The following is a 26753-nucleotide window of genomic DNA, read 5'->3' as shown; positions in this document are numbered from 1 at the left end:
ACTTGCATCTTTCTTGTTGTTAATCTGGTATTGGAAATATTAAGCACATTTTTCTACTGCACAGGCACCCCAAAGGTTTGCTCGACCTCAGTTCCCTCATAGTAGTTGTGACCAGGACATGATGCCCCTTTGCCTGCTTCCAGAAACATTTTCAAACCCATCTCATTTCGTGTCTTGTCTAGTCCTGAAGCACCACCTCCACCTGAACCTGCATGGGAAGAAAAACAGACTAGCGTTATCCACCTTGCTGGCGAAGACTTCAGAGAGTCCTTGAAGAAGAAGAAGCACACCCTTGTCATGTTCTATGCACCATGTGAGTAAATACCTCTCTATGTGGGTGTGTTTTCTAAACCCTGCGGTTTGTGGAATCCTGACTTAATTCCCTCGCTGTCCCCAGACTTACAAAGGTAAAGAGCTGATTCTGAATACAACTGCATGGGACCATCATTGGCACCATTGTTTGTATCTTTATAAACGGAAATAATGCAGTATGCAATGTTGAAATAAACAGTTACTGTGTTAATGCAGACACCAAAGCAGGCAGGGGTACAAAACCAAACGAGATTTATTTTCCTCTGCTGCATTTTATGGTCTATATGACAAAATGTGATCCTTTATGGTAGCACAATGGACACGGAGAGCCTGAGTCATTAGTGCAGCATTTGAGTAGTGAAATCGATGTAGTGGTGTAGGAGGAATCAGTCCCTGGAGCCTGAGAACAAATTTTGATAGAATAAGTTTTGTCGATAATAAATCTACATTTAAATCTCCACTGGGAATATGGGCATAGCTTCCTCCTCACGGATTTTGTGTGCATCACGTGCACACTTTCTTTTGAAGCTCCTCAGAATATTTCTAGAGTTTTGAATGAGGCCCTTTATAAATAAGGTGAATGGGAGGAATCTCTTCTGTTTGTCTGTGTTGTCACAGAGACAGGCAGACTTGAGGGGTCTGGCAAAGCGAGAAGATAATCCTGGCATTTAATATTGTGTGGTATTAACTTGTTCTAGTAGCACCATGACTCAGCCCCCTCAGATGCAAGAAAAAATTTTCTCTACTACATGGCCAACCCTGCGGTTAATGGATAAACTTCAGATAAGCAGTTAGTAACTTGTTCCCATTAAACCAAAGGTATTTTCCAGAAAGAGAGAAAAAGTACAGGTCCTTAATGTTATGTTTAATTAGGGAGCCCCTTATTTTGCTTTTCTGTTAGAGAATTGAACATGAAGACTTTTGGGCTCCCATGAAGCCCTGCTGGATGTGGGAGAAAGGGGGGGTGTAATTCAGAAAGAAGATTTCTGGAAGGTTGTGAAAGGAAAGGGAAGGGGACTTAATCCCTTCTCAACTCCAGTTCCCACCACCTATTGACTAAAAATTGCCCATGTGCCAGGAATTTTTGATTCATGGACCTCAACTGATTAAGAACAAGCTGTAACTTTAGAATCAAATGATTGCATACAAAATGTTAAGATTTAGGAGTTCAGTGCTTCTTTACCTGATGAGTGACCTTCTCTGGACGAGAGAGATTTATTTCCCTTTTGGTTTTGGCTGCATCTTTTTAAGACACTTAAATTCTTGCTTTTTTTGAAGGCCATGTTTAAAGCAAAACCACTATGTGCACTGAGTGTGTAGTTCTCAGGGTTGAAAGCAGGATGGGTTAATTACAATACCATTGTTTGTGGGTTGACTTCTACCCTTGCTCCAGGAGGGGTGAATAAAGATCAGCCTGGCCCTGCCTGTACAAAAAGGCTGTAAAAGTAAGGCTTGCATGATGTAAGACTGTTGGGTCCTTTGAGGCTGCCCTTCAGACATGTTCTTCTTGCACAGTGCTGCATATAACCACCTATTTACAGGACAGAGAGGTGTTAACTGGAACCTCTTCTGGCCATCCTGTGACTCCTAAGACAGTCAACATTGCTGTTGTGTTGTCAGTATGAGGGTCATGCACAATTTCCAATTTGTTAGATTTGTTCTAAGCATGGAAGTGTCTGTTCGCAGAGCAGAAAGCAGGCATACAAAGGGAGTGCAATGAGCCTGCCTTTTGTTGGATGTAGGGGAAAGTAGCAGATGAATATTTTAAATCTCTGGTTTCTGTGAAATGATCATTAATGCAATAGAATGGTACAGATCATTCTATTTTTCAGCTCTTCTGCAGTGATAATGTGACTCCGGCTAAATTTGATAGATTATCTTTTGTTTACCATTTTGTCAATCTTGAGACCTTTTGGAGCTTACATTGCCAATTAGTCTTAACTTGCTTATTTTAGTGCAGAAGGAACACTGCTAAAATTGCTAGGCCCTATTATCTCAAATAATTTTCTTCTTCTATTCAGTTCCACATCTTAGGTCAGTGCAGACTCACAGGATGTTATTCCATTCACTTGTGACTCTATGGCAGTATTTGTTACACTTACACATATGCTGAGATATTTTAAGATTGGGGGTGTGTGTATACATGCATATATAAAGTATGTTTATGTATAAATATTTATGCTAAGAAATGTATCTCTCATCTGTCATTAGAATTTAAAGCAGCAAGTTGAATATTCTGACCTTTGTAAAGCTTTCAGCTAGAGTGACAAACCTTTAGGCAAAGGCCACAGATACATATCTCACATACAAATTAAAATGAGATCTGGCTTTTCTGTGGCAGCTTCCAGTCCAAATCACTTAATATGTATAGGAGAACCATCAATCTGCTGCTATGCTGATAACTCTGGACTGAGCTGAGCAGTGCTTTGATGGTACTGAACAGTGCTTTGCAGTGATTTAGGTCCAGAAGAGAAGACTGCTACATCTGCACAGAAAAGATGGGGAACTCATTACTCCATCACCCTGAATGTGGGCGAAGCATAAAGGTTATTCCTGGTGCCTGTGGAATATTTTAAGGTCAAAATCAATTCTTGAGATTACTGGGAAAAAAAATCCGTCCCTGTGGACTTGACACCCACAGGGAGTGATGTTCTTGATTGCACATTCCCGTTGCACTCCCCAGTGGCATCTCTGTGCACTGTAATGACTGATTTGGGGCAGGAGGCACCAGTAGGCGCAGGTCCCTGGTAGTGACTTGGGCAAAAGTGCCAGCTGCAGAAAAGCTAATGCTGCTTGGGCCAGTAACTGTGTTGGACCTGATCTTCATCCAGATGTCCACTGGGCAAGTCTGTAGCCTCTGCGGCCACCATGCTGCACAGGCTTGTGGTGCAGGCTGGCACTTGCCCTGCTTCTCAGAGCTAGCATTTGGAGCAGGCTGCTGACATCCTGCACAGTACCCGGCACAGCTCTTCTCTGGACCCCGTGGGTCTGTTGTGGTCTTAAGATGCAATTGTCATCCCACTTCCTTACCTCTGAGTTCAAAATGCCTAAAGTAGGAGGAGGACAATAATATAGTCTGCTGAAGTGAAGCATGATGCCACAGGTGTGTGTCATATCCTGGGGCCTGCCATGAAGGGGTTTGAGGAGCATTTGAAGGCAGTAGGCTTATTGCAGCATTGGAGAGGTGTTTTGGGAGGGTTTATGGAATCTGTGTCTGTATTATTTCCATAGGCCAGTCCTTGGAATACTGGATATCGTTAACTACTTCAGGTTTCCTTTTGTAACTGCCTGGCTTCATCCAGAAATGGGGAGAGGAGACAACTAGTCTGAGTGTTTGGCGTATACACATAGCCTGGTATGTGGATGATAAGGCTTTGGGGGGTTGTGAACCAAATCAGGAAGTAAGCCAAATAGACACGAATAGATCCAGCATAGCCCAGTTAGCAGTGCTTAACCATCTATGTCCAGAAGTACACTAGCTTCATGTCTGACGCCTACAGCCAGAGCTTGTTTCAAGACTCGCAGCATTAAATGCCTAGTTTCCATCAGTGCCACTTCTGGGATCAACACGCACCGACTTTTCTTTCTTCTTTCTCTTATATCCTCCCTGTTCATATAGCTTATCTGATTGTGTTTTATCTGCATTTTTACTTTTATGTGCTCTCTCCACTCCATTATCACAGATAATTGAGATTTGACTTTGCCAGTGCATTGAATTTTAACCTCCTACTACTGTAGCACTGAAAACTGCAAAATAGAAGCAGTTGGTTGTGAATAGTTCTCAGAATCACAAAGGGTAACAAAGTTCCAGTGAATAACATGTCTTCTCAGTTGGAGATGTTTTTGCTGCGTTACTCAAACTGAAATAAGGGGAAAAAATGTGATTGGAGCTAGGTGAGCATTTTTCAATGAAATAGGGAGATGCAAATAGTTCTTCAGGAGTGTACTGTGGTTTTAACCCAGACTTCTGCCTGGAGAAGCCCTTGGACTCCTGCATGAGATTTCTTGTTGAGCCAATGCAAAGACCTTGTCAAATTAGTAGCCATCACATTCTCTAACTAAAACTCACATGGTTCCCTTTTCTGCCTTGTTCATCCCTGGGATTTAATATGTCTTTTTGATGTCATAATATGGTGATGAGACTGTCAAGTTTTAGCTGTTCTTGGGTGATGCTCCCTCAAACTTATGCTAGGTCTTTTCTGCTCTTGTAGAAGCAATTCAGAACTGCGGACACAGGCTTCATAGGTGGGCATCCTAAATTGCATTAGACAGAGCATCACCAGCAGGTCAAGGGGCCTGATCCTTCACCTGTACTCAGCAGTGGTGAGACACGGCTGGATTGCTGTTTCCAGTCCTGGGCTCCCCAGTGCAGAAAGGACATTGACATACTCAAGTGAGTCCAGTGAAGGGCCATGATGGTGGTTAAGGGTCTGGGGTATCTGACATAGGAGGAAAGGCTGAGAGAGCTGGGACTGTTCAGCCTGGAGGAGGCTGAGGAAGATCCTATCAGTATGCGTAAGTGCCTAAGGTGGGGGTAAAGAAGACAGAGCCAGACTGTTCTCCGTAGCACCCAGGACAAGAGAAGAGGCAGTGGGCACAAACTGAAACACATGAAATTTTGCTTAAACATAAAGAGGAGTGTTTTGTTCTGGTTTTGCTATGGGGGTGATTCGACACTGGAACAGATTGTATATATACAATGTATACAGGGTCTGTATCTTTGGATATACTCAAAACCCAACTGCACACAGTGCTAAGCAACCTGCTCTAATTGACTCAGTTTTGAGCAGGGGAGTTGGACTAGATGATCTCCACAAGTGCCTTCCAGCCACAGCAATGCTGTGTTCCTAGGAATAGTAACGCTGGAGTTTGAAATACACAGTGGTTTTGTTTTGGCATTTGTTTTTGTTTTGTTGGTTTTGGTTTGTGGTTTTTTACCTTTCCCATCAACTTCTGAATTTCTTTAAATAGGAAAGGCTTAATACCCCCTATGAAGGGATTAAAAATGAATCAACTGTGTCAGGAACAGGAATTATATATAATAGGATAGTCATTAGCAGGTCCAAATGATGTGGAGGGGGCACTTACTTTTTAGATCAGTCACTTCTAGTGAAAGGGCTCAGCCCTCAGTTCCTACTTTTGTGAAAACACAAGATAATAAGCGCTGTTAAAAAACAAAGATTTTCAACAGCAATGAGAAATAATAGGGGGGAAATGCTCCTTTTTAATGGTTCGTAAGGGTGGCAGTTGACAACATTCTTAACTTGCCAAATGGCCTCAGTTGGTGGGACTGAACAAGGTTTACAGAATGGGTATTTTTGATAAATACTTTGCTGGGAGCTGATTTCCAGTTTCTGGTCAGCAGTGTAACTTTCACTTCACTGGAAATCATTTTTGTCAGCTGGAAAAGCTTATTTTCTGGTGAAGCATGACCCACAGGGGTTACCCAAAGAACACTCAGAAATAAAGTGTCCTGAGGGTTATTTTAATGAGGGTATTTTTGCATTGAGTAAGTGGCTCTACTGCAACAAGAGGATGTGCAATTAGGAGACATCAGCCTCCTTGACTCTTCAATTTTTTGTTTGTTTGTTTGGGGTTTTTTTTTGGTGGTTTGGTTTTTTGTTTGGTGTTTTTTTGTGTTTGGTTTTGTTTGTTTTTGGTTTTTTCCTTTTGTTTTTTTTTTTTGTGGGATTTTCTTTCAGGTCTGAAAGAAGTGAATGAAGGTACTTAATCTGTGTTTCGCCTGATGAAATCACGGAAGACTTTGGGATAGTGTTTGAGCTATTAAAAGGCTGTGTGGTGTTCTAAGCTGTTAGTGGGAGATGGTACCTGGGTAATGTTGTGATGGGAACTAAAGAGAGTTCTTTGGCTTCCAAGTCCAGCAGGAGTCTTGACATCATCGTTGTCTGGTGGTCATCTCGTGGCCATCAGTAAGTAGTAAGAAAGAAATCAGATGGGAATTTCTTCAACAATAAAAAATCAGGTAAGGGTCATGTTTTTTCAGTTCTAAGTCGGTTCTGCCCATCCCTGTGTGTTTCACCAGTAGTTCATAAAATGCTGGGAGCTAAAGCAAACCTGCTAGTTTTATCTGCAGGCTTTTCTCAAAGTATTAATCATTCTGTATCCAGGTATGCTCCTTCTGTCTTTTCACAATAACAAACTGCTTGGTTTCTTCTCTCCAAGTTACGCATTGAGGAATATACAATGACAAAAAAGCACCTAGCTGAGTGTCCTTGCCAGAGTGGGTTTCACTGTGTGCACAGTGGGTGCAGATGGCATTTTGGCTATTATTGCTAAGAGCCAGGCTGGCTAGCGTGCTCCTCCAGCCCTGCTAGCTTGCTTGTGGGACACAAGCTGTCATCAAAAAGCTGTTCTTAAGAAAGGGGTAATGTTTCCTCTTTGTGTCTCCCATTTTTTGCGGGAAGCTGGGACAAAGCTGGTTGCACCATGTCTCAGCCTTTGTGCAGGAAGTTTTGGTGAGATAATGTTGTGTTCTGGCTAAGCGAGACTGCTGCAACAAAACACAATGGCTTTGACTGACCACGAGGCCTTAGCCCACATCTGCTCGGCCTGAGATGACTAGTCTGGGTCTCAGTGCTGAACATACCTGGGTGGCATAGTTCTGCATGAAGGATGCACAAAGGGGGCTAAAACACTCCTCAGTTGAGTTAATTGGGTCCAGGTGCCCACAGAAAGCAGTAGCTTGGATGAATTTAGTGTGTCCCATGATGGCCTCGTACTGGCTTCCACCGAGAGGCTTTCCTGTTGCTTGCAAAGCGCATCATGATAAGTTTTCATTAGAAGGCTGTATCAGAGAGCCTGAACAAAATGTGTGTTTGTCAATGAAGCTTAAGCTATCAAAAAATTATTAAAAACATGCTGAACAGAAAGAATCCATTTCAAGGCAGAAATGCTTGCAGGAAGGATTTTCTGGTTGTTGACTGAGGCAGAAGCGAGGTCTGGACCCTCTGATAATGAGGCTTTAAATCCTGCGTGGGCTGGCACTGCAGAATTTTGATAGGTTAGCTCTGCTGCTAACTGGTTTCTCTCCTGCATTAGTGGTGCTATTGCCACAGGCTTGTGGTAGCAAGATGCATTCCTGTTGCTGTAAATAGCGATGATGCCACAGAGCCTGTTAACAGGCTGCTTGTGACAAAGGGTGAGTTTCTAGAGTGGTCTCTGCAATCAGGCTAGCAGAACTGCTCTTAGCCCCAGTATTAGCGTCGAGAATGTTAATTAACACTGGGAGAGCTGTTGAAACTTCTCAACTTGGAAGTTGAGGCACTTCCCAGGACTGCACGTAGCTGTGGCAGAAGTGCTCAGAGGTGGCTGTCATGAGCAGTGTCATTAAACTAAAATTTGTCGGGGTGATCCAGCCCCTCTTGTTCTGATGACTTTGTTGCTGCTATAGTAGTTGTTCATGTCTAAGCCTGTGATTTCCAAAGATTTGGTTTTTTGTATACCTCATCTCCTCTGTATAGCCCCAAAGTGCTAAAAAATAGGAGTTCAGACAGCTTGGGAAAAACTGCAACAAAACCCACCAGCAGGCTGTGAAATTGATAGCAGGTGGCCTGTTACAACTAGCAAGGCAAGGCCTGGCTGACCTGATGCTTAACTGAAAACCTCATGACCTTTTCCAAATAAAAAGACAAATCCCCCTCCTTTCAATTACTAATATCTTGTTTCTTGGAATTATGATTACCGTATGTGTCAGGTCGTGTCACAAAATGAGCTTTGGTTCCAGATATTCAATTTAAAGGCCCTCCAATTCTCTACTGATAGAACAAAAGCAAATTAACCTTTCAGTAACATCTCCAAATGCCTTTCTCAAATCTGCCTGTGGCTTCAATAACTTCTGTAGCTATTAAATTCTGTTGGTTTAAGCAGTATACCCATTTTCAGCTCTGATCTGTGCAGTTACTGTCTGTGGTCTGTCTTTCCTTGATTGACCAAGTAATATTCTTGTTTTAATTCTAGTTAATCACTCGAAACTCTTGAAGTGGAAACAGGCTTTGCTTTACTCTGCAATCTACAACCTCCCGGCTTTGCTTTGATAGCTGTGCAATGTACTGCTTTCACTTGCTTAGAGTTGAAGTCATTTAAAAACCAATAACGGAGGGCAGTATCTACCCCTGTTAGTTAGACAGTGATGATTTCAGACAGAGATGGGGAATCAGGAAAGTCATTCCCTGCTCTGCACTTTGCACGCTGAGGGCTCTATCCTGCCATGTGCTGAGCCCTCTAGGGCCCTGATGATTTTGCGGTAGAGTGAACGGAGTCAGCACCTTGCACCCCTGCTCCCTGTCAAGCAGGATTGTGAGTCCTGAGAGTCACTTAACCTCTTCCTGGCTCCATTTAACCTTGTGGTAATGACAGAGGGGGATAATCACGTCTCTGTCTCTTAGGGGCAATTTGGAGCGTAATTAACTGGTATTAGTTAAAGCATTTGAGATCACCCGTTGAGAGGTACTAAAGGAAGCTGGGGGCTGAAGGGGGAGCAGAGCTCTTCCTTACGCTGACAAAAGACCACAGACAGCACAAATGCCATGGTCTCACAAAACACTGGGCTTTCGGATCTCCTTCACAGGATTGCCCGGGACTTCGCTCTGAAAATAGTGACAGTTCAAGTTAGTGTATTTGGTGTGGAAGCAGTCTGCAACATTAAAATACGCATGTTTAAGCATGCACACTGCTTTGTTACTGCACTTACCTGATTTTATTCTGTGCAAGATGCTAAAAGTACACACAGAAACAACATCAGTGGGGTTATACATCATTACATATTAATGCTGGGCAAAAAGTACAAGGTAGTGCTTTGTGAAGTAAAAATGCCTGATCTGAAATGGCTTAGAGCCATTTTAGTTGGAATGCTTTGGTTAGGGTCAGCAGGGGCTGCTGTCCTTGCCTGACCTCTGGGGCAGTGCTGGCATGCTGCAGCTCCCGGTTCCTCAGGAGATGATGATGCAGGGACAGCAATCCATATCACCTCTGTAGCAGTTTCAGCTCAGTGTTGTGAGTCAAGGACAGGCTGCAGGCTGATCAGGTGGAGAACCACTGCATAAAAGCACCTTTTTTAGAAAACCATTTCCTTTCAGACTAAAAATCAGTAGCGATGGGGAATGCGAATTTCCTGCCTGAATTTGACTGGCTTCAGCATGCAGCTAGCTAGGGAGGTTATTTAGGCTTTGGCACCCAGCTTGAATAGCTTGTTCTCATGAAAACTAGACTCACTTTTCTTGGTTTCTATCAATTCTTAATCTGCGGATTTAGGCAACTGACACACTCGGATTCCTCACTCCCTTTGCATGAAACACCCCTTCCAGTCCTGTTACTCTTCTTAGAGGTCTTCTGAGCCCCCTCCAGTTTGAACTCATTCTTGTTTTGTGGAAACAAAACTGCAGACAGCCATTTGGAAGTGCCACGCATAGAGGCTCTCTCCATACCTACTTAATCTTTTCATTTATATATTCAGCGAAGTTCCTTTTGACAACTCCATCATTTTCTTTCAAGGCTATATTGCTAGTATTGTGTGGTTTTCTTTTGCTTCTAATACATTTAAAGCCTCTTATGTATTTAAAACATCATTATTACCTCTGCTGACTGTAGGTACGACTTTGATGCCCATTTTCTTCCTTTATCTATTTTGTACAAATTGTTACCTTTGATTTGTATTCATTAAAAACAGCTTCACCTTTCTTCTGTGTGGTATGCTAATACAGCTTCCACTCTTCTAAGAAAACTGAATTAACCTTGTACTGTTCAGTTGTAGAGAGGTTATATTATATCACTGGACTTTGTAGTTTCAAATTAAACAAAGAATGAAATAACTTAAAGGACTTTTTTTATATTTAAGCAAGTAGAAGCCTGTGTTTGTTGGAAAGTTGATTCCTTTAGGCAATTCTGAAAATTTCATACAATTTTATTTTAAATGTAATAAGGTGACTGTTGTCCAACAGGGTGCATCTCTTTCATGTGCTACTCTGGAGACACCTTTATAATTGCCATCTGGTCCTAGTACTTTTGTACACTGAAATTTTAAGAGTCTGTATGTTTTTCTTTTGACTCGCTATCATTGCGAAATAATTCACTTGGTTAAAAAAAGAAACCCTGTCCAATCAAATTTCTCCATTTGAAGGTAATGAAGATATGTAGGTTAGTCACTTGATAGTTCCATTGCCTTGAAATTCTCTTTGCATCCCCTTGGCATCCCATGGGACCCTGCAATTATGGGAAACGTTTACAATTCTGAGTACAGGATATTATTTCTGTGGATTTATTGAATGGGAACCACAGCATAATCTTGATTACTCTTATGTTAGGGGCAATGCGCACTTGGTTTTTAATACCAGTTCCATGTCTGTCTTACCTTACCTGACAAATGGGTTTATATTGTTTTTCTCTCAGTCTGCTTTTTATTAAAAAAAAAAAAAAAAAATTAGTTTGCAAGGTGATGTGAGCACTTGGTAAGTTTTTCTATTTCCCCATGTGATGTGTTTGATTTACATCATGTATACAAATGGTCTGTGGCATCATTTTGGAAACCGCATCCAGCTCAGCCCTGCAGTTCTTTATTTCTTTACAGTTGTCAAAGCAGTGATTCCATGAGGATAAAGCCAGCTTCTGTGCTGGCCTGTCCAGCATTTTCCTGTGCCCAAACCAATGCTGGCTCATTGGTTCTTTCCTCAAAGACACTCAGAGAAGATGCTGCATCATGTGATTGTTCCTGCTATCAGTAAATTCAGTCTACAGAAAATAAGATGGGCTACATATTTTCCATCAGTTCATCTCCCTGAAGACCCACTAGCATTTCCTTTAAATGCCTCTCTAATTAGAAGAGATTTAATCTGACTCCCTTCCCCCGTCAGTGTAATGAGTCTGAATGAAGCCCGCTTGCTTTCTCTTGCCTGCTGTTCAGCAGCCCTTCCTCTTGAATTTTTACCCACAGAAACCATATTTTTCATGTAGTGGATCAGTCAAAACTACTTGGTTTTCAAGGTAAGGAATGTGCTGGTACTGCAGTGTGCCTTCCCAGCCCTTGCCAGCTTCACAGCATGAGTGGTGTAAAAAAGAAAACAAACAAAAAAAAACCAGTAGAAAATACTGGGTTCAGGTGAATTTTAAATTTGTAGTGCAAAGGCAAAGAGAACTTAGAATGCCTCTACTGCAGGTGTTCTCATATGTTTCCATGAACCTGTGGTTTAGGCAGGCAGATCTCATCCCCCAGCAGGCTTTAGTGGTTGAGCAGAGCAGATACCACCACCAGCTGCATGGGAGCGCCTCCAGAGTGCAAGATTTTGAGCAGAGAGGCGAGAATGTCTGGCCAGAGCTGTAATAAAGCTGTATTTTTTGCTGATTGGGAATAGAGAATGGCCTTAATGCATGCTACTGCATGTGCATTATATGTCAAGCTCTCTTGATCTCCTGCTAGTTGATGCAAGTGTGCATCTGCATTAGGAACTGAAGTTAGCTTGAGATTTGGAGAAGGGATTAGAGGTTTTAAGTGCCAGTGCTGGGATGCTGTGGAAAGGCTGGATGTTCCAAGAGCAGGTTTCCTACAGATTTCTCAAGTCAGGCACAGGAAACTACTGTTCACTTCACATCTGCTGTTAACCCTGTTGAGATCAAATTTGACTATGATGTAAAACCAAAGAAAGAAAATCAGTAAAGCAAAGCCCTGCACCGATGTTAGAAGGCTCTGCTCCCAGATGTGCTGCTTCCATTGCTGCTCAGTAAGTCCACCTCTTGGCCCTGGCAGAAGCTTGTGTGCCTACCATAGCACCGAAATTATTCAACTAAATTAAATGGAATACGTCCTCCACTTTTTTAGTCCATAGTAACTTACTGCCCTATAAATACTAGTGAGAACAGGCAGGACCTTTGGATTCTTGATGCCTTACCCACAACTTCATGCCACCAGTTTAATCTCTTTCCATTGCAGCCCATCTGGAAAACCCTTTGTAAGGAGCCTGCACACTTCCTATCCTCATGTACAGTGCTCAGTACATTTCCTTTCTTTGCACTTTCAAATCTGGAAGATAGTGTTAACACTTAAAATAAATGTGTGATAGTGGGTGAGAAGAAGGAATGGGGAGAACAAGTTTTCCGTCTGTCAAAATGAAGACATCAACCTCTGCTTTTATTTTTTTATTTGGCATGTGTGCTTTAAATAGAATGACTGGGTTGGGTGACTTCCAAATGTTTGCTGCATTTGGCAATCCTTCTAAGTTGTAACAGATGAAGTTCTGCTGTTCCATATGATGTGCTCCTTCCCCCTTTCTCGGTGACTCCTTGAAACTCCTTGGGAATTCAGCGTAGCATTCACATCTGTTCCATGGATGGATGTCCAAGGCTAACAAAATGCCTACTGGACTTGGAGTCAGCTCTGCCAAAAGCCATATGGTTGTGTTTTAGTTTTGCAAGCACAGTGCGGTAAAGAAAGGAGGTTGGGCCAAGAGAGAAGTGAGGGGAGGAGGGGTGAAACTTCAGATCAGTAAATGAAGGTAACTTTTTGTCATTTTGATTTAGAGTAGGAAGATGAGAAGATCACAGAGAAGAGGAAAGGAAAGCTGTGAGCATAAGTTACTTTGTCAGTTCTTTTGAATTACATGGTGCTCCTCGCCTCTGTGTTGTGGTATTGACCACAGCCTCAAAGCCTGTTTGGTTTTGCCTACCTTTTCCAAAATGCATTAATGGTCTAGATAATTGGGTGCTTTCTTTGGCCTTACAAGATGTGCATCTTTGCTGAGAACCATGCTCAAAGCCCTTCTTGATGCCGCCTGTTGACCAGCATATAGCAATGTGCAGTGATGACTGGGGTGGAAGGGATGTTGAGCAGCTGCCGATGCTTCCCTGAGCAGTCACCAGCTAAATGGCCACTTGGGCTGTTTTCTTACCAGCCATCTGTTGGCCCTTCTAAAATGGCAGTTTGCATTTTTAATAGCCATTGGACTTCTCTGTGTCTGAATGAATATGCTTGTTGTTTGTTGAAAATGTTTGGTTTTCTTGAAGAGAAACTTTAGTGGGGGCCTGGAGAGAGGCTATACTGAATGCCCCATCCTTGGCACATCCAGCACCCACAAGGTGGGAAACACATTGACTGGTGTATCATGACGGTGTTAGGAATAAGAAGACTGAAATCTCAAGTTTCTCTTGAAATGTCTTTTACTGAGGGTTCAAAAGTCACCATTTGGTAAAATATAAATTTCAAGGCCAAGATCATAAGCAGAAAGGGGAACCTGGAAAGTTTAAGTTTTTAGGAGCCTTTATGTTTTAGTGTGACAGTTGGAAGTGCTTTCTAGTAAACTACAGCATGTAAGCATGTAGACTAGAACAAGTGTTCTTGGTTTAGGGGTGCCCGATTTTTGTGTGTGTGCGTCTTTGGAATTCTTTTTAGATGTTGTCACCAGTTCTGATTTATTTGTGTAGAGCAGTGTTAACAAGTCAACCAAGGCAGTCGCCCCACAGTACAGGAGATTAGCCAAGATGTGTCAAGAGGCAGGCTTGAAGCCTGAAGGCTTTTCAGTATCAGGCAGATTGGACAGGCAAGTGGCAGGAGAGAAGAAGGGTCACTGAAGTGGGCTGATGGACATGGCAGCGGCCTGGAATCCTAGTGCAGCAGCCTGGAATCCTAGTCACCTCCTTTTCCCCCTCTTTCTTTTCTTTCTTGACCGTTTTCTCCCAGGCAAATGCTGAACAAATCAACCAAGTTAATAATTTGCAAGCAGTAGAGGGCCTGCACTATCTCCCACTGAAACACAGCTGCCACCAGGATAGACTGCCATTTTGCTGTGTAAAGAGTTTGAAGCCAGTAAGATGGATTTGCAGAAGTGCCTCCGTTTCCCAGGAAATGTCCCTTTGACTTTCTGATATTCTTAGTGACTGCGTAGATTCTCAGTGTATTTATATACATGTGTGTCATTGCAGTGCTTTCAAAAAGAAAAGAATGCTCTCAGATTCAAAGCAGTGCATGTAAGCAATGAAATAGCATTTTGGTGAAGATGAAAGGGGTGTGCAGTGTTTATGCACAGATACTGTTTTCCTTGTAAGCTGAAAGAGTGAGAGCACTTCATGAGAGGGTGGCTGCAAGCCTCCTAAGAGGGCATTTGTCAATACTGTCTTAAAAGTAACACAGACACTTGCTCATTGTTGTAAAATACTGGTAAACAACAGTAGCATGATCTGTAATTGGAGCTACTCATCTGTGTTCTGTTTTGTTCTTATCTAGAAATAATAGAAGGATGAGCTTTTTTGCCTTTGCTAGTGTTATACAGGCTTGACTGAAGCGAGTCCATTCCTTTTCAAGCTGCATGTCAGCAAAAAAATAGTGTACTGAGTTCCTGCTTCAGAGCAACCTCTATATGCTGTGTTTGGAAAAAGCAGTTTGTTACACATATGCAGGCACTTTCCTTTTTGAAGCCTTAGTTAGTATTGATATTTTGAGAGTAGTTTAGATTAATCATAGACAGTAGACATTGCTGAGAGCACTCACATCTGAATCCTGAATCAAGAAAGCAGGTTTTGTTCCCTTTCTGTGGCTTCTTCCAAAATGTTTGAGTAAATTTAGCATATGCTTAAGCAAGGAATAAACTGGCCTTCTGTTTAATGCAACAGTGGTACAGACACGTATCAGTCCAGCTCCCACACAAAGCGGTGGGGTTCTTGTGTGCTGTGTCTTTAAAGCTTTTCTGGGGTTGCCCATTTGTGGTGAACAGGAGGAAGGTCTCCAGGAAGGCCAGCAGCAGTCAGCCTAACCTTGGACTGGACCTCTGTTCTTCGAAGATGTATAGCCTGTTGGACTTGCTTCTCTTCCCCTCCCGTCTGTTCCTGATGGCTTGGCTCTAACACAGGCAATTCCCAATCACTTCTAAATGATCCCAGCAACTTCCTTTCCAACTTCCAACCTCCTCTTGTTCACAACTGTGCTGTCTTTATTCCTGTGTCCAAGTGTAGCTCGTATCTGTGGCAACAGCAGTAATAACCTACGTGGTAATACCCATGAGGAGGTACAGCAGCAGGGAAATAGTTTGTCCATTTTTTGGCTAGCAATCTTAAAATCCTCTTAAGGGACTGACAATAGAGAAAAGCTCCCTGCACCGTGGTCCCTATATGGGGTGTTGTGTAACTGTAAGTATACACTTAAACTGCTTGAAGTCAGAGGGATTTTAAATGTGCTTAAATTCATGTAGCTGACGCATGGTCTACAGATGCTTTGTCCCGCTCTTCACAGAACTGGAAAAATTTTGTCTAGAATTATTCTTTACTCTTAATGCAAATTTTCCACTAATTCACCTTGTGTCGTGAGTTTGTTCCAGTATCTTATTCACAACTAATGTTTATGCTGTTTTTTATTTCCTGTGTCAAACAGGGTGTCCCCACTGTAAAAATGCCATTCCGCATTTTACAACTGCTGCTGAAGTCTTTAAAGAAGATCGAAAGGTACTTGCTGTTAATTATTTCTGAGATACTGAAGAATGTTTTCCAGCATTTGTAGTGCATAGGCTTTGCTTATTGATAAGGTGGTAGGCTTGCAGTTAAAATTGCTGTTACACTAATAGAAATATATCTGCAGCTTAGGGATTGCTGACTTACGCATTTAACCTATTCTGCTTTCTTTAATTTATTGTCTTTTCTGTATAATTCTTTGTGTGAGAATTCTTTTCTATGAAGTGAAACACATTCTTTGTTATTGAAAGATTAATAAAAGATAATTTACATCATCTCCATTCCCCTTCAACTTTTGCCAGCTGTTGGGGTGCATGTGGAGAAACCACAAGTCCTGTAACAGTCCTGAAGACCTCAATCATATAACTAATCTTTGCTTGCATAGCATAAATATGATATATTTCTGTAAGCTGGCTGAGCTGAGTCTCAGGTGGTGGGCCCTTCTAGAACCCTCGTGCTGCTGTCTTGAAAATACATGTGATGGCTGAAGCTCACCAGTCAATTTCCTTGCATCAGCTGAACTATTTTAACTGAGTGCATGCGTATCTGGAGTTGAAAAATAAACCCCCAAACACCTCAGCCACTGGATTTAACCAGATAATGAGCTACAGACCTGCTTATTGTCTTGGAGTGAACTGTATTTCATTCTGGTCTCCAAATTTGTTCCAACCTCACGATTGCTTTCTGTTCAAATGTGGCATGGAAAAGATTTGGCAATTTAATAGGGAAATTGCTCTCTACAGCTTCCTCAGGAGGGGAAGTGGAGAGGCAGCTGCTGGTCTCTTATCTGCAGCCCTGGTATCCAGTGGTAGGATGAGTGAAAATGGTTTAAAGCTGCACTAGGGGAAGTTTAGGAAACATTTCTTTGCTGAAAGGGTGGTCAAACACTGGAACAGGCTTCCTGGAGAGGTGATTGATGCCCCAAGGCTGTCAGCGCTTAAGAGGCATTTGGACTATGCCATTAACAACCTGCTTTGACTTTTGGTTGGCCCTGAATTGGTCAGGCAGCTGGACTAGATGACTGTTGTAGATTCCTTCCAACTGAAACAGTGTTCTATTTTATATTCTGTTCTAAATAGAAGAGGTAATTGTGTAACAGTTACACCCCTATTAATCTGCCTGCTGCCGTAACAGAAGAATTTCTGTTGTGTTTCGTTTTTTTTTCCTTTTTCCTATTAGCTTTGCTCTGACTTGCAGAAGATGCATCAGATTGTCAAGAAACAAATAATTATTGTATCATTGACTGCATAAAATGGGAAGTCCATCACTTATGCCCTGTGGCACATAAAAGATTTAGAGGCATTCAGCTCTGGGTTCTCTTGCTGCTGTAATTTTGTGTGCTCAGATGCCTTTCAGTTACTTGTTTGTTTCCAAGATCTTTGAGAAAGTATCCTTGTTTTCCCACTTTTCTGGTAGTTCCCAATGAAGCCTCTCTTTCCTAAACTCATTAATATTTCAGTCAGAGGAGGTGAAACAAATGCGCCAAACAATGTGCAACTTGCTTATTAGAGCCCCAGGATGTATTAACAAGCAATCTGAATCATGGCACAGTTTATTGGACATGGTGGTGGTACTGCTAAACAAAGGCTTGTGAAGCTTTCGGTTCAGACTGCAGGTTATGAAGGCACTCCCAAGAGCAGAGGAGTGATTGACAGTTGCAACTCTTGACTTCAGTTTAAGGCTGAAGTGGGGAGGTATAAAATGTAATGAGTTGGAACAGGAGAGCCAGCAGGGAATATTAAGGCTGGTACAGTTTTAAAGAGGTGTGTGCAGTTAGGGAAAACGGTGTTATTCCACCCCAGTGACTTATGAAAGTGCCAGGGATTGATTATCTGGGGAGCACTATTTAATTGTATACAGCCATAACCTGCCAAGGTGCTTCTTGCTGCCAGTTTGTGCCATTATGGAAGAGAAAATAAACCTGTTTAAGACTTCAGAAGGGCACACGGCTGTTCCCACAAGCAGCTGGGCATATTCCCATGTTCCAAACCAGACTGATCCCTCAGACTAATTCATAGTTCTGTAGAGTTTTGAACTTCTGTAAAATTACTGCTTAAGAGGAAAGAAGTATTTCTTCTTCCAAAACCAGGGAAAGATTACTAATTTTCATTTTTAGTCATGATATTGTTTTGGGACTTTTTTTCCCCTGGAGAAAGGTTTGTTCACTTTAACGGAGTGTGGTAGCATTTAAACTGTATCTTCTTTTCAATCGGGGTGGTCCTTTAGTTAAACATTAAATTCTGCAGAAGCCAAAGAACAAGCAAAAACATTCCAGCCTGGAACTGGTAATAAATGGTATCTTAAAAGGTGTCCTTTAGGAGACTTTGAGTCTTTACATTGGAATTTTGAAGATGAGCAGAGCTTGAAGCTGTTAATATGTGGCTTTGGCTCTACAGGTTCACTGCAAGGGGGCGGTTTTGGCACAGAAGCCCCCTCGCGCCTTGGGCTGTGTGTAGTGCTGTGCACTTTTTCATCATCTGCACTGCTGGAGTTGGAGTTTAGAAACACAGTGCTCAGAACATTGGCCCCACGTGTCAGTTCTTGTTGGCCGCATCACTGCTGGTTGTTTTAGCAGAAATCCCAAGCTTGCTTGCTTGCCTAGGGCAGTCGTGTGGCTATAGCAAAACATGGCTCTGGGTGTAACCCACAAACCAGAGACACTGTGTCTTTCCATGTGCCTGGAGAAATAAGTAAGACCAGATCAGTGGAGAAGCTAGTCCAGTGAAGCACTTAGGATATTGCTTTTAGTTTTTTAAAAAGAAAAAAGAACAAGGAAAAAACCCATCTGGAACATTCTTGCCTTGGAGCACTGGGGTCTTTGCACACAGCTGCCAGAGGAAAGCCTTTGGCCTGTGCTCCAAAGCTCGAGTTTTGGCAGTGACCAGTGTACGTCAGAAAATGCAAATGTGAGGATCATTACTCTGCTGAACAGATTGAAGAACAGGAAGGCATGTTCACTTACTACTCCAGAGACTGTTGAAAGGGCACCAGCTAAATCTTTAGGATCAGCCAAAAGGCAGAATGCAGATTTTTTTAAAGTTCAGGTTGAAAGAACCAATATGTGATGCTCCAGCTTGGATTTGCTGAAGGAAAGCTCTTGACTTCTCAAGGCCTCTCAGAAACAAATCTCTGGAACTCCCCCAAGGGGGCTGCTGTTTCACCAATCTTCTCTATTTTCTCAGAAGACTGTTCCTGTACAAATGCACTGGCCTGAATCAGAGCACTGCGACTGGGTTCTAGTGAGTTTGTACAGAAACAGCTGTGGCAGAGATTGCTGGAAAGGGTGCAGCTGATGAGGTGAGTTGGGGTGGTAGCTGGGGGGCTGCAAGACAGCCGTGAAACTGGTGAGTCCCAAATGTGTATTGCAAAACATGGGTTGAACTGTGGTTGAAAATCATTATGCCAACGAAATCACTGTGCAAGAATTTGATCCCTGTTTGCTTAAAAAAATCATGTGTTGAATTTCTTTTTAACTAGACTCATTAAATATGGTGTTGTTAGCACTGTACATCATGGTGCCTACTAAATGGATCTTCCCTTTGCAAATAGGCCTGCTTTGAGAACAGTTGGTGAACTGCAGCTATGATAATGCTGCTGTGGCACATCAGAGCAGCTAATAATGGATCTTCCATTTGCAAGGTTACATTGAGAACAGTAGCTGAATTCAACAAGTTTTAGCAAGCCAGCTCATAACTGCGTTAGGGTCCAGAACAAGTAACATAAATAGAAAGCTATGGACTAATCATAAAGAAGAATGTGCATTTGACTTATTAATAGGTGCTTTTAAGACATTTTGCAACGACAGACTTCCCCCCCCCCCAAATAATTGACTATACTTTAAAAATGTTGCTTGAAAGCATTCTTTTCTCTGCTGCAATTTTATTTTAACTTTTTTAAGCTTATCATATATCATTCTTCTCAAATCAATATTCAGTTAGTTATTCACTTCCATTTTCATAACAAAAGTCAATATTAGCTCCAGCAGAGATTTATTTCCTTGAATCAATAAACCAGCGTGTGCAGTACATATTTTAACAGGAGGGTAACTAGGATCATGGGGTATTCTTACTATATCATCGTATGGTGACTGGGAGAGAAACTGTTAAAATGAAAAAGGTTTAAGAATGGAAAGAAGGAGTTACCTTAGAAGGTCAAGGGATCACACTTTCAATTTTCTACACATCTATTTGAACCACTGGATGTAATTGTGTTTCTTACCTGCAAGATCCCTCTAGAACAAGAAGTTGTTTCGTAATTCTGTTGGAAAGGAACTGTGATTCCTGATGCATGATTATATGATACTGCAAGTTCTTCTTTTCCTTCTAACATTTTTGCAGCAAAAAAATGAAGGCATCATCCATCTGTTACAGTTGAGGCACACAGATCAATGGTCACATTTTCAGCATAGCTCCACTTCTATTTAAGTACCTAAATGAAAAGTTCTGATTTTTGCAACAGCTTGGTGTTTGTGATCAGACCACTTCATCTGAACAATATGCCATGCGCTGTTTCCTTTCTTACAAGCTCTTCAGAGCTAGTCATACATTGCTCACATTCTAATGTGTGCACAGTTAAGTTTGCAACTCTGGAGTTAAACTCCCTCTTCTTTGGTGAAACCATGCAGTGTTTCTGTGGGACTTCCCTTTTCAGATTAAGGTATTTTCCAGTTCCCGATGTTGCTAGAGTCATGATAAACTATACCAACTATGGAGAAATGTGTATTAATCTGGTATTGTTTTTTAAATTTTTATTATTATAATGTATAATTTTTATGCATACTAACCTGGTATTATTAACTATAATCAGCTGCATACCAGATCTGAAGAACTAACAATACAGTTAGAAAGCTGGATGTACTCTGAGTAACTTTCTCTGGAGACCACGGTCTCTGATTGATTATCTTTTCATTTGATAACTATTCTATTCCTGGTACAGCTACTGAACAGGATGGTGATAAACCTGAACAGCCTCTGGAGAGAGAACTTGTATATAATGATGTATTGTCAATATCTGAGGCAGTGCTGGTTTATGTTATGGAGAATCCATAACTCCATGGAGTTTTCTGCATGTTGCAGATATAGCACTTATATTTTTTTTTTTTTCTTCCCGAAATGTTTTTTTTCAATGTTTTTTCCCCTCTGGTTAGAGGAAAGTTAGGAAAACTCAAGAAGTTACATTTTGGCCCTAACGATCAAAATCTCTATAAATCAGTCTTGTGTGTTATGCTGGGTTTTTCCATAATGGACATACACACACACACCTTAGCCCAGCGTTAGGAGAGTTTCTTGTTTTCACAGATTTTTAAAGGTGGTAGTGATTGGACTTGATGGTCTTAAAGGTCTTTTCCAACCTAGCTGATTCTGTGATTCTGTTTCCCTTTTGATAAGCGGGAATTCATGAAGATGATGCCAAGTGTCTTTACTTGTGGGTACGTATCAGGGATGTTTTATGTTTAATCTGCCTGAAATTTCTGATTGAATAAAAATAGTGTTTTTACAAGGTAAAGCATATAGGTCTTGCTAACCTATGCTTTCCTGTGAATTTCCACGTAACTTGTTACTGATTGTTGAATATGAATGTAATTTCTGAGAGTAATATTCTCCAGAAGTCTTTAACTACATTTTGGTAGAGGTTTTTTTGGTTGATAGTTTTCCTGACTTGATTACCTTATTTAGTGATGCAGAAAAAGTGATCATTGCTAAGAAGATTGAGAATGAGAGGAAAAGCTCCCTGCAATGTATCACTGCTCACCTGAGCCAGGACTCAAGCAAAACTTTTCTTCTTGTGGGTTACATCTTTTTATCTGCAGCCTTTCAGTATAGTCATGAAGTAATTCACCCTAGCTGAAAACTTCTGGAGGACACTCCTCTACCAGAAATGTATTTTAACATTTGTGGTCCATGAAAATGCAAACAGAATGAAGCAAAGGGCATTGGAGTTGTTTACTGAAATTCTTTGGAGTTCAGCTGTCTGAAGCTGATAGAATTGAGATTAGAATTGGTCCTCAGTCCAGAAGTGCATTTTGCTATAAGTGTTTTTCAGCATTACTTTTCTCTTCTTGCAGTGCACTATATTTGATCTTCCACTGTCAGACAGGCAAGACAATTAGGACCATGGTAATGAGTACATAGAGATGGTAGCAACCTCTATATTTAGTCTGCCTTAACATTTCCACTCTAAAGTAATTACTCAGGCTCTCCTAAGTACTCTTACTCAGCTACCGTTGGCAGCAGGCATTTGAAATGCAGTGTCAGATACAGTCTTGGGAGTTAGATGTCTCTCTATGAAATTTTGCTCACGTCTGTATGAGTTACAAGGCTTTTGAAAACTGCTGTTTCTCTTCTCTCACTGGCTGTAAGAATGTATGTTCTGAAGAACTGGGCTCAAAAACAACATTTGCAGGAGCAGTGGGTGGCAAGTCCATGGGACTGCGTGGGAGCTTGCATCAGGAGCATTTCAGAGAATGACAGACCATGGACACATCCTCCAATGCTACTCCAGTTGTATGTGTCCCTCACCGTTGACCTGTTAGATTAGGCATAGCATTAGGCTGATGTGACTGTTGTGGCCAGACTTAGACTGGGATCTTCGTGCATTACTTCAGTGCACAACAAATGCACAGATGGACCAGCTTAGGTTTCCATGTGCTCTAGAGGAAAGCTATATCTCAAGCAGACTACTGAGCATTTCTTTCAGAAGCCACCTCCTTATAGTTCATCAGTCATCTGTTTCGAGGCAAGAAGTAAAGATGAACTAAACAAGGTTAACAGAGGCTTACAGCATTGCATTCCTCCACTGCACCCTCTCCTTACTGGAGTCTATTCTCAAAAAAGCCTTTTGTAAATGAAATTGGGTTCTTTACTCCAAGCAAAGCTGGTCTAGATGTTTCCATAGTGGTACAGACAAAGAAGGCTTCTCTTCCTTCCAGTGTACTAGAAACTATTTTTTTTTTTTACTCTCCAAGATGCTGTCTAAGAACAGATGGGTCATCAGTCACAACAGTGTCATGCCTCAGACCAGCTACTGAGATCTGGATGAACGCACATACACCTTCCCCTTTTTCTGGCTGTAATCTCTCCTTGTGTGATATTTAAAGCAATGCAAAACAGTTTTATTTATTCTTCCTGTTTTCAGGGAACCAGGACTTCCAGTATTCTTTCCACATTAATACTGTGACATAAAATAATTCTTTCTCTCCATTGTAAGCTTTCCTTTACACAGAAGGACAAAAGGGCTCTAAATTCTGGCTGGCTGCTAAGGTCAGGAAGGCATAAATACTTAGATGAAACTTTTGCCATGTATTATCCCTAACCTTTCATTTTAACTGGCCCTGAATGAGTAGGAAGGAGTCTTTATGTTTACACAAAGGGGAAAAAAAAAAGTGTGATCATACATGTTTTCTACAGCTCTCAAGAGTCCTGTTTCTGTAATAGCCTTATTAATGTTTAAAATGGGAAAAGAGAAACCAAATGTTTAAGGTAAGAACACTGCTCGCTTTATATAGTGCTTTCCATCTGAAGGCAGACCTAAGCGAGATCTTACTGAGTATTGTCTTGTCAGACTTTCAAAGTTAAAACAAAGAAAGTAAATTAACTGAAGTTGGCTTTGCCAATCTCTTTAATTACTGCTAGGATAATGAGATCAGGTTTTCTCGTTTTGACAGTGTCACCATGAAACTGGAGGGCATTGTGGAATATTAAGTGATCTTTTAATTATGGAAGAACAGTTCAACTGCAACCCTAAAGTCATGCAAGCAAAAGGTATTTTGATCAGATTGTTTGAAGGAGGCTCCTGGAACGGAAATTTCAAGTTAAGATGTGTCTGTTACGAAATTAGCACTTGATACGTTGTAACCCACAACCACCAAAAAAAAAAATAATCATTCCTCTAATTTGTTTGGGTTTTACGTAGCTTGTACTTCAGCCTGCTTGCTCTTCAGCGTGAAGGCAAGCCTGCGTGAGCAGTGTACATTCAGTGCCAGAACTGCCGCTCGCAGGAACAGTCAGTGTGAAATCACAGCACAGGGCTAGGCTACTTTGAGTAGAAGCCTGTGAGTTGCATTTTGTTTCAACATCAGAAATGTTAAGTGGGGCTCCTCCTCAGTACTTCTCAGATTCAGGTTTCAAACGTCAAATGCTCTAAACTATGGTTTGCCTGAGCTGGTGCTCTAGGGCTGTGAGGTTATGCTTCCTCACTCTGCCTGTGCTGAGGCAGACAGGGACACAGAGGGTGTTGCTCTGCTGCTGAACAGGCTGGGAGGACGGCAGGCTGTTTCCTACTCAGGGTTTGTTTGTGTGACAGTAGCATCTAGAGGTTTTAAAAGGAATTAAAGCCCACTCTGCTAATGGCTGCACATAACATACAGTCCCTACCTTAATGGACAGACTGAAAAAAGACAGGGAAAGAAACCGAAACTGCAAGCAAGCAGCTTGCTTTATATGCGTTACTTGATGGACAATGCTCTGGCCTCTCACCCATCCCTGTTTGACCTTGGGAGAGCTGAATGGAGTTTACAAAAGCTATTTGGGGTGGAAGTCAATAATCTATTAATAGCTTGCATAAGTGACCAGCCACATTTGTTCAAGAACAGGAGAGGTAACTTTTCCAACCATTAGTCATGCCACAGGAAGGAGGTTGGGTTAAGTGGGTCATTACCATTATCAAAGTCACCCTGACACTGTTCATCACTTAAAACCGAAGTGCAGGAAAAATATTGCAATATGATAGAGCTGTGATCACTGTGCTTGGATTTGATTTTACTAACACAGCCTCTGGATTTCCCATTTGGAGTCTACAGGGAGGCTAGGAAGGTGATTTTCTGCTCTGTGAGTTGAACACACCTTGCAGCCATGTAGACCAGGTGCTGTGCGAGTAGCACAGCATTTCTTTTGGATGGAGCAGGCTTCTGCTTTTCCATTTGCATGGCTTGACCTGATGACCACCCTCTGGCTTTCCTCCACAGCTGAGCTGTTAAAGAACAGCAGAAGACTTGGGCCTCTCCTAGTGTTAAGTGAGCTGCAGCAGCATAACCATGAAGTAGGATCTTGCTTTATCTTCTCCTGCCTCATGCTGATCTCTTACATTTCAGATCACCTATGCTGCAGTGGACTGTGCCAAAGGACAGAATCACGACCTGTGTAAGCAGGAGGGGGTTGATGGCTACCCCACCTTCAACTACTACAACTACGGGAAGTTTGTGGAAAAATATACCGGAGAAAGAGGGGTAAGTGAAAGCAAGAGTCATTACCTGGTACAGGGAGGAAGGCTTCCTCTGCCTGTACTGCCTTGCAAATGAAAACTGCAGAGTAAATTTTTGCCATGCTGGAAGGATGTTTAACTGCTTCTGTAACAGTCTTACATGAATGAATCATTGTGTACCACACCCCTGTACATCTCTGCATTAGGAATGTACTTGGTCTATGTTTAGGAACCTGAGAAGAGGAAGGAGTAGATTTGGTAATGCTTTGTTGTGTATTTTATTCTTTAAGCTGAAGTCTGCAAGTGGATTTGGACCGAGTGAAAGTGAAGGGTTTATTGCATGGGCTGCTGCTAGGTACAGAAATGCCAGAAAATACAGAACTTGCTCCTGTCAGTGCTGGATCTGGATTGCACATATACTGCAAACGTGTTACAGATCCACCAGGCTGCCAAATGGTGACAAACCATTGGTTTTATGGCAGGGACAAAGCTGTCCTTTGGAGACTGGGGGAAACTAAATGTGTCATTCGCCCTGAATCAGATTCGCTCCTGGAGCTCAGTATGGAAAGAGAAATTGTGCCATCTAGCCCATGGGCTGAAGTTTCATTCTTTTCTCCTGCTGTGCCCATCTGATTATATGCTCTGAGTACAAGGGACAGAAATGGCATAATGCCTTCTGTGGTTGTAAAGTGCCTGAAAGTAAGGGAGCAATCCAATTATTTGTGTGTGGTTTTTGTCATAACCTCCTAGAGGGAGGTTACTTCTCAGCAGTGATTGATTGCCTGGAGAAGCTAGGACCTGCAAGCAAAACTTGGGTCTTCAAGCCATCCAGTGATTTTGATAAAAGAACCTTGCCTGAAAGATATCGCTGCTATTACAGCTCACCAAATTATAGAGCAGCATGAAGAAAGAAGCCAAATTCTGAGGTTCTTCGTCAGGCAGAATCTTAGGAAAGTCTTAATGGAGCTTCGCCTCCCAGTTTTCTCCAGCATTAGGACCCCAATAATTACCATTCTGTGGTGCTGATCCAGGCATTGTTATGGATACTGTGTTTAGTTCCGATTGTGGATCTTTTCTTAAAAGTAAAGATGGGTGAAGTAGTCGACAATTAAGTGAAAATTCAGTGTCAATTTTTATATTTCTAACTCATACTTGTAGACATTAGTATGAAAGGATCTGTGGTGGCTGATAAAAAGAATTTAGCAAGACAGGAGTGCTCTGAGGCCACAGCAGTTGGGAGATGATTACCCCTATGCTGGAAAGCGTACTGACTAATCCCCTGTGTGCAGCCACCCCTTTCTTGGATAGAATTAAATTACCCGACAGGAACATCACAATCTCTCTACTACTGGCAGCTGTGTTTCCCCTCCACTTCTCCTGGGACCTATGGTCTTCTGCTTGTGCAGAATTAGGTTTTGTTATCTCCTATCATGGTAATACTGGAGGGAGTACTTAGCACAATGCCTTCCATGGAGATTCCATGTCTGTTCACAAATCTGCTTCAGTAACAGGGGACTGCACTGTTAAAGGACTTCTCACAGCATGACAACACCTTTTGAATCACCATGGCCAACCACCTCCTGCGCTGCCAAAGAAATCTCAGGAGAGAGCAGTGAGAGCCAGGGGACCTGCTTTCTGTTCCTGATTCTGGCAGCGATGAACATTCAGTTCAGTGTGGTCCAGCTGGTGAATTGTCATTTCACGTGGGCATAGAAGAGAGGCAATGTCAGCTGCCGTAAGAGCAACATGACAGCAGGAACCATGTCCAGTAGAGCAGAATCTCTCAGCTCCTTGCCACCTCG

At 42.0% G+C, this 26753-nt stretch overlaps 1 protein-coding gene across 1 annotated transcript in view; it reads left to right on the top strand.

The window, feature by feature from the left end:
- LOC104402184 (protein disulfide-isomerase A5-like) overlaps positions 1-26753 on the top strand; it is a 31778-nt gene that overhangs the window by 3558 nt on the left and 1467 nt on the right. Inside the window, exons 3-5 of the mRNA XM_010009992.1 lie at positions 183-313; positions 15677-15747; positions 24842-24976. Coding sequence (XP_010008294.1) covers positions 183-313; positions 15677-15747; positions 24842-24976 — 337 coding nt within the window. The remainder of the gene's footprint in view (positions 1-182; positions 314-15676; positions 15748-24841; positions 24977-26753) is intronic.

This window comes from Nestor notabilis, unplaced genomic scaffold (genome assembly GCF_000696875.1).
Source record: "Nestor notabilis isolate BGI_N333 unplaced genomic scaffold, ASM69687v1 scaffold19492, whole genome shotgun sequence".
Classification (NCBI taxonomy): domain Eukaryota; kingdom Metazoa; phylum Chordata; class Aves; order Psittaciformes; family Psittacidae; genus Nestor; species Nestor notabilis.
Note: the sequence above shows the minus strand (reverse complement) of the source record. Positions and strands in the feature narration are given on the sequence as shown.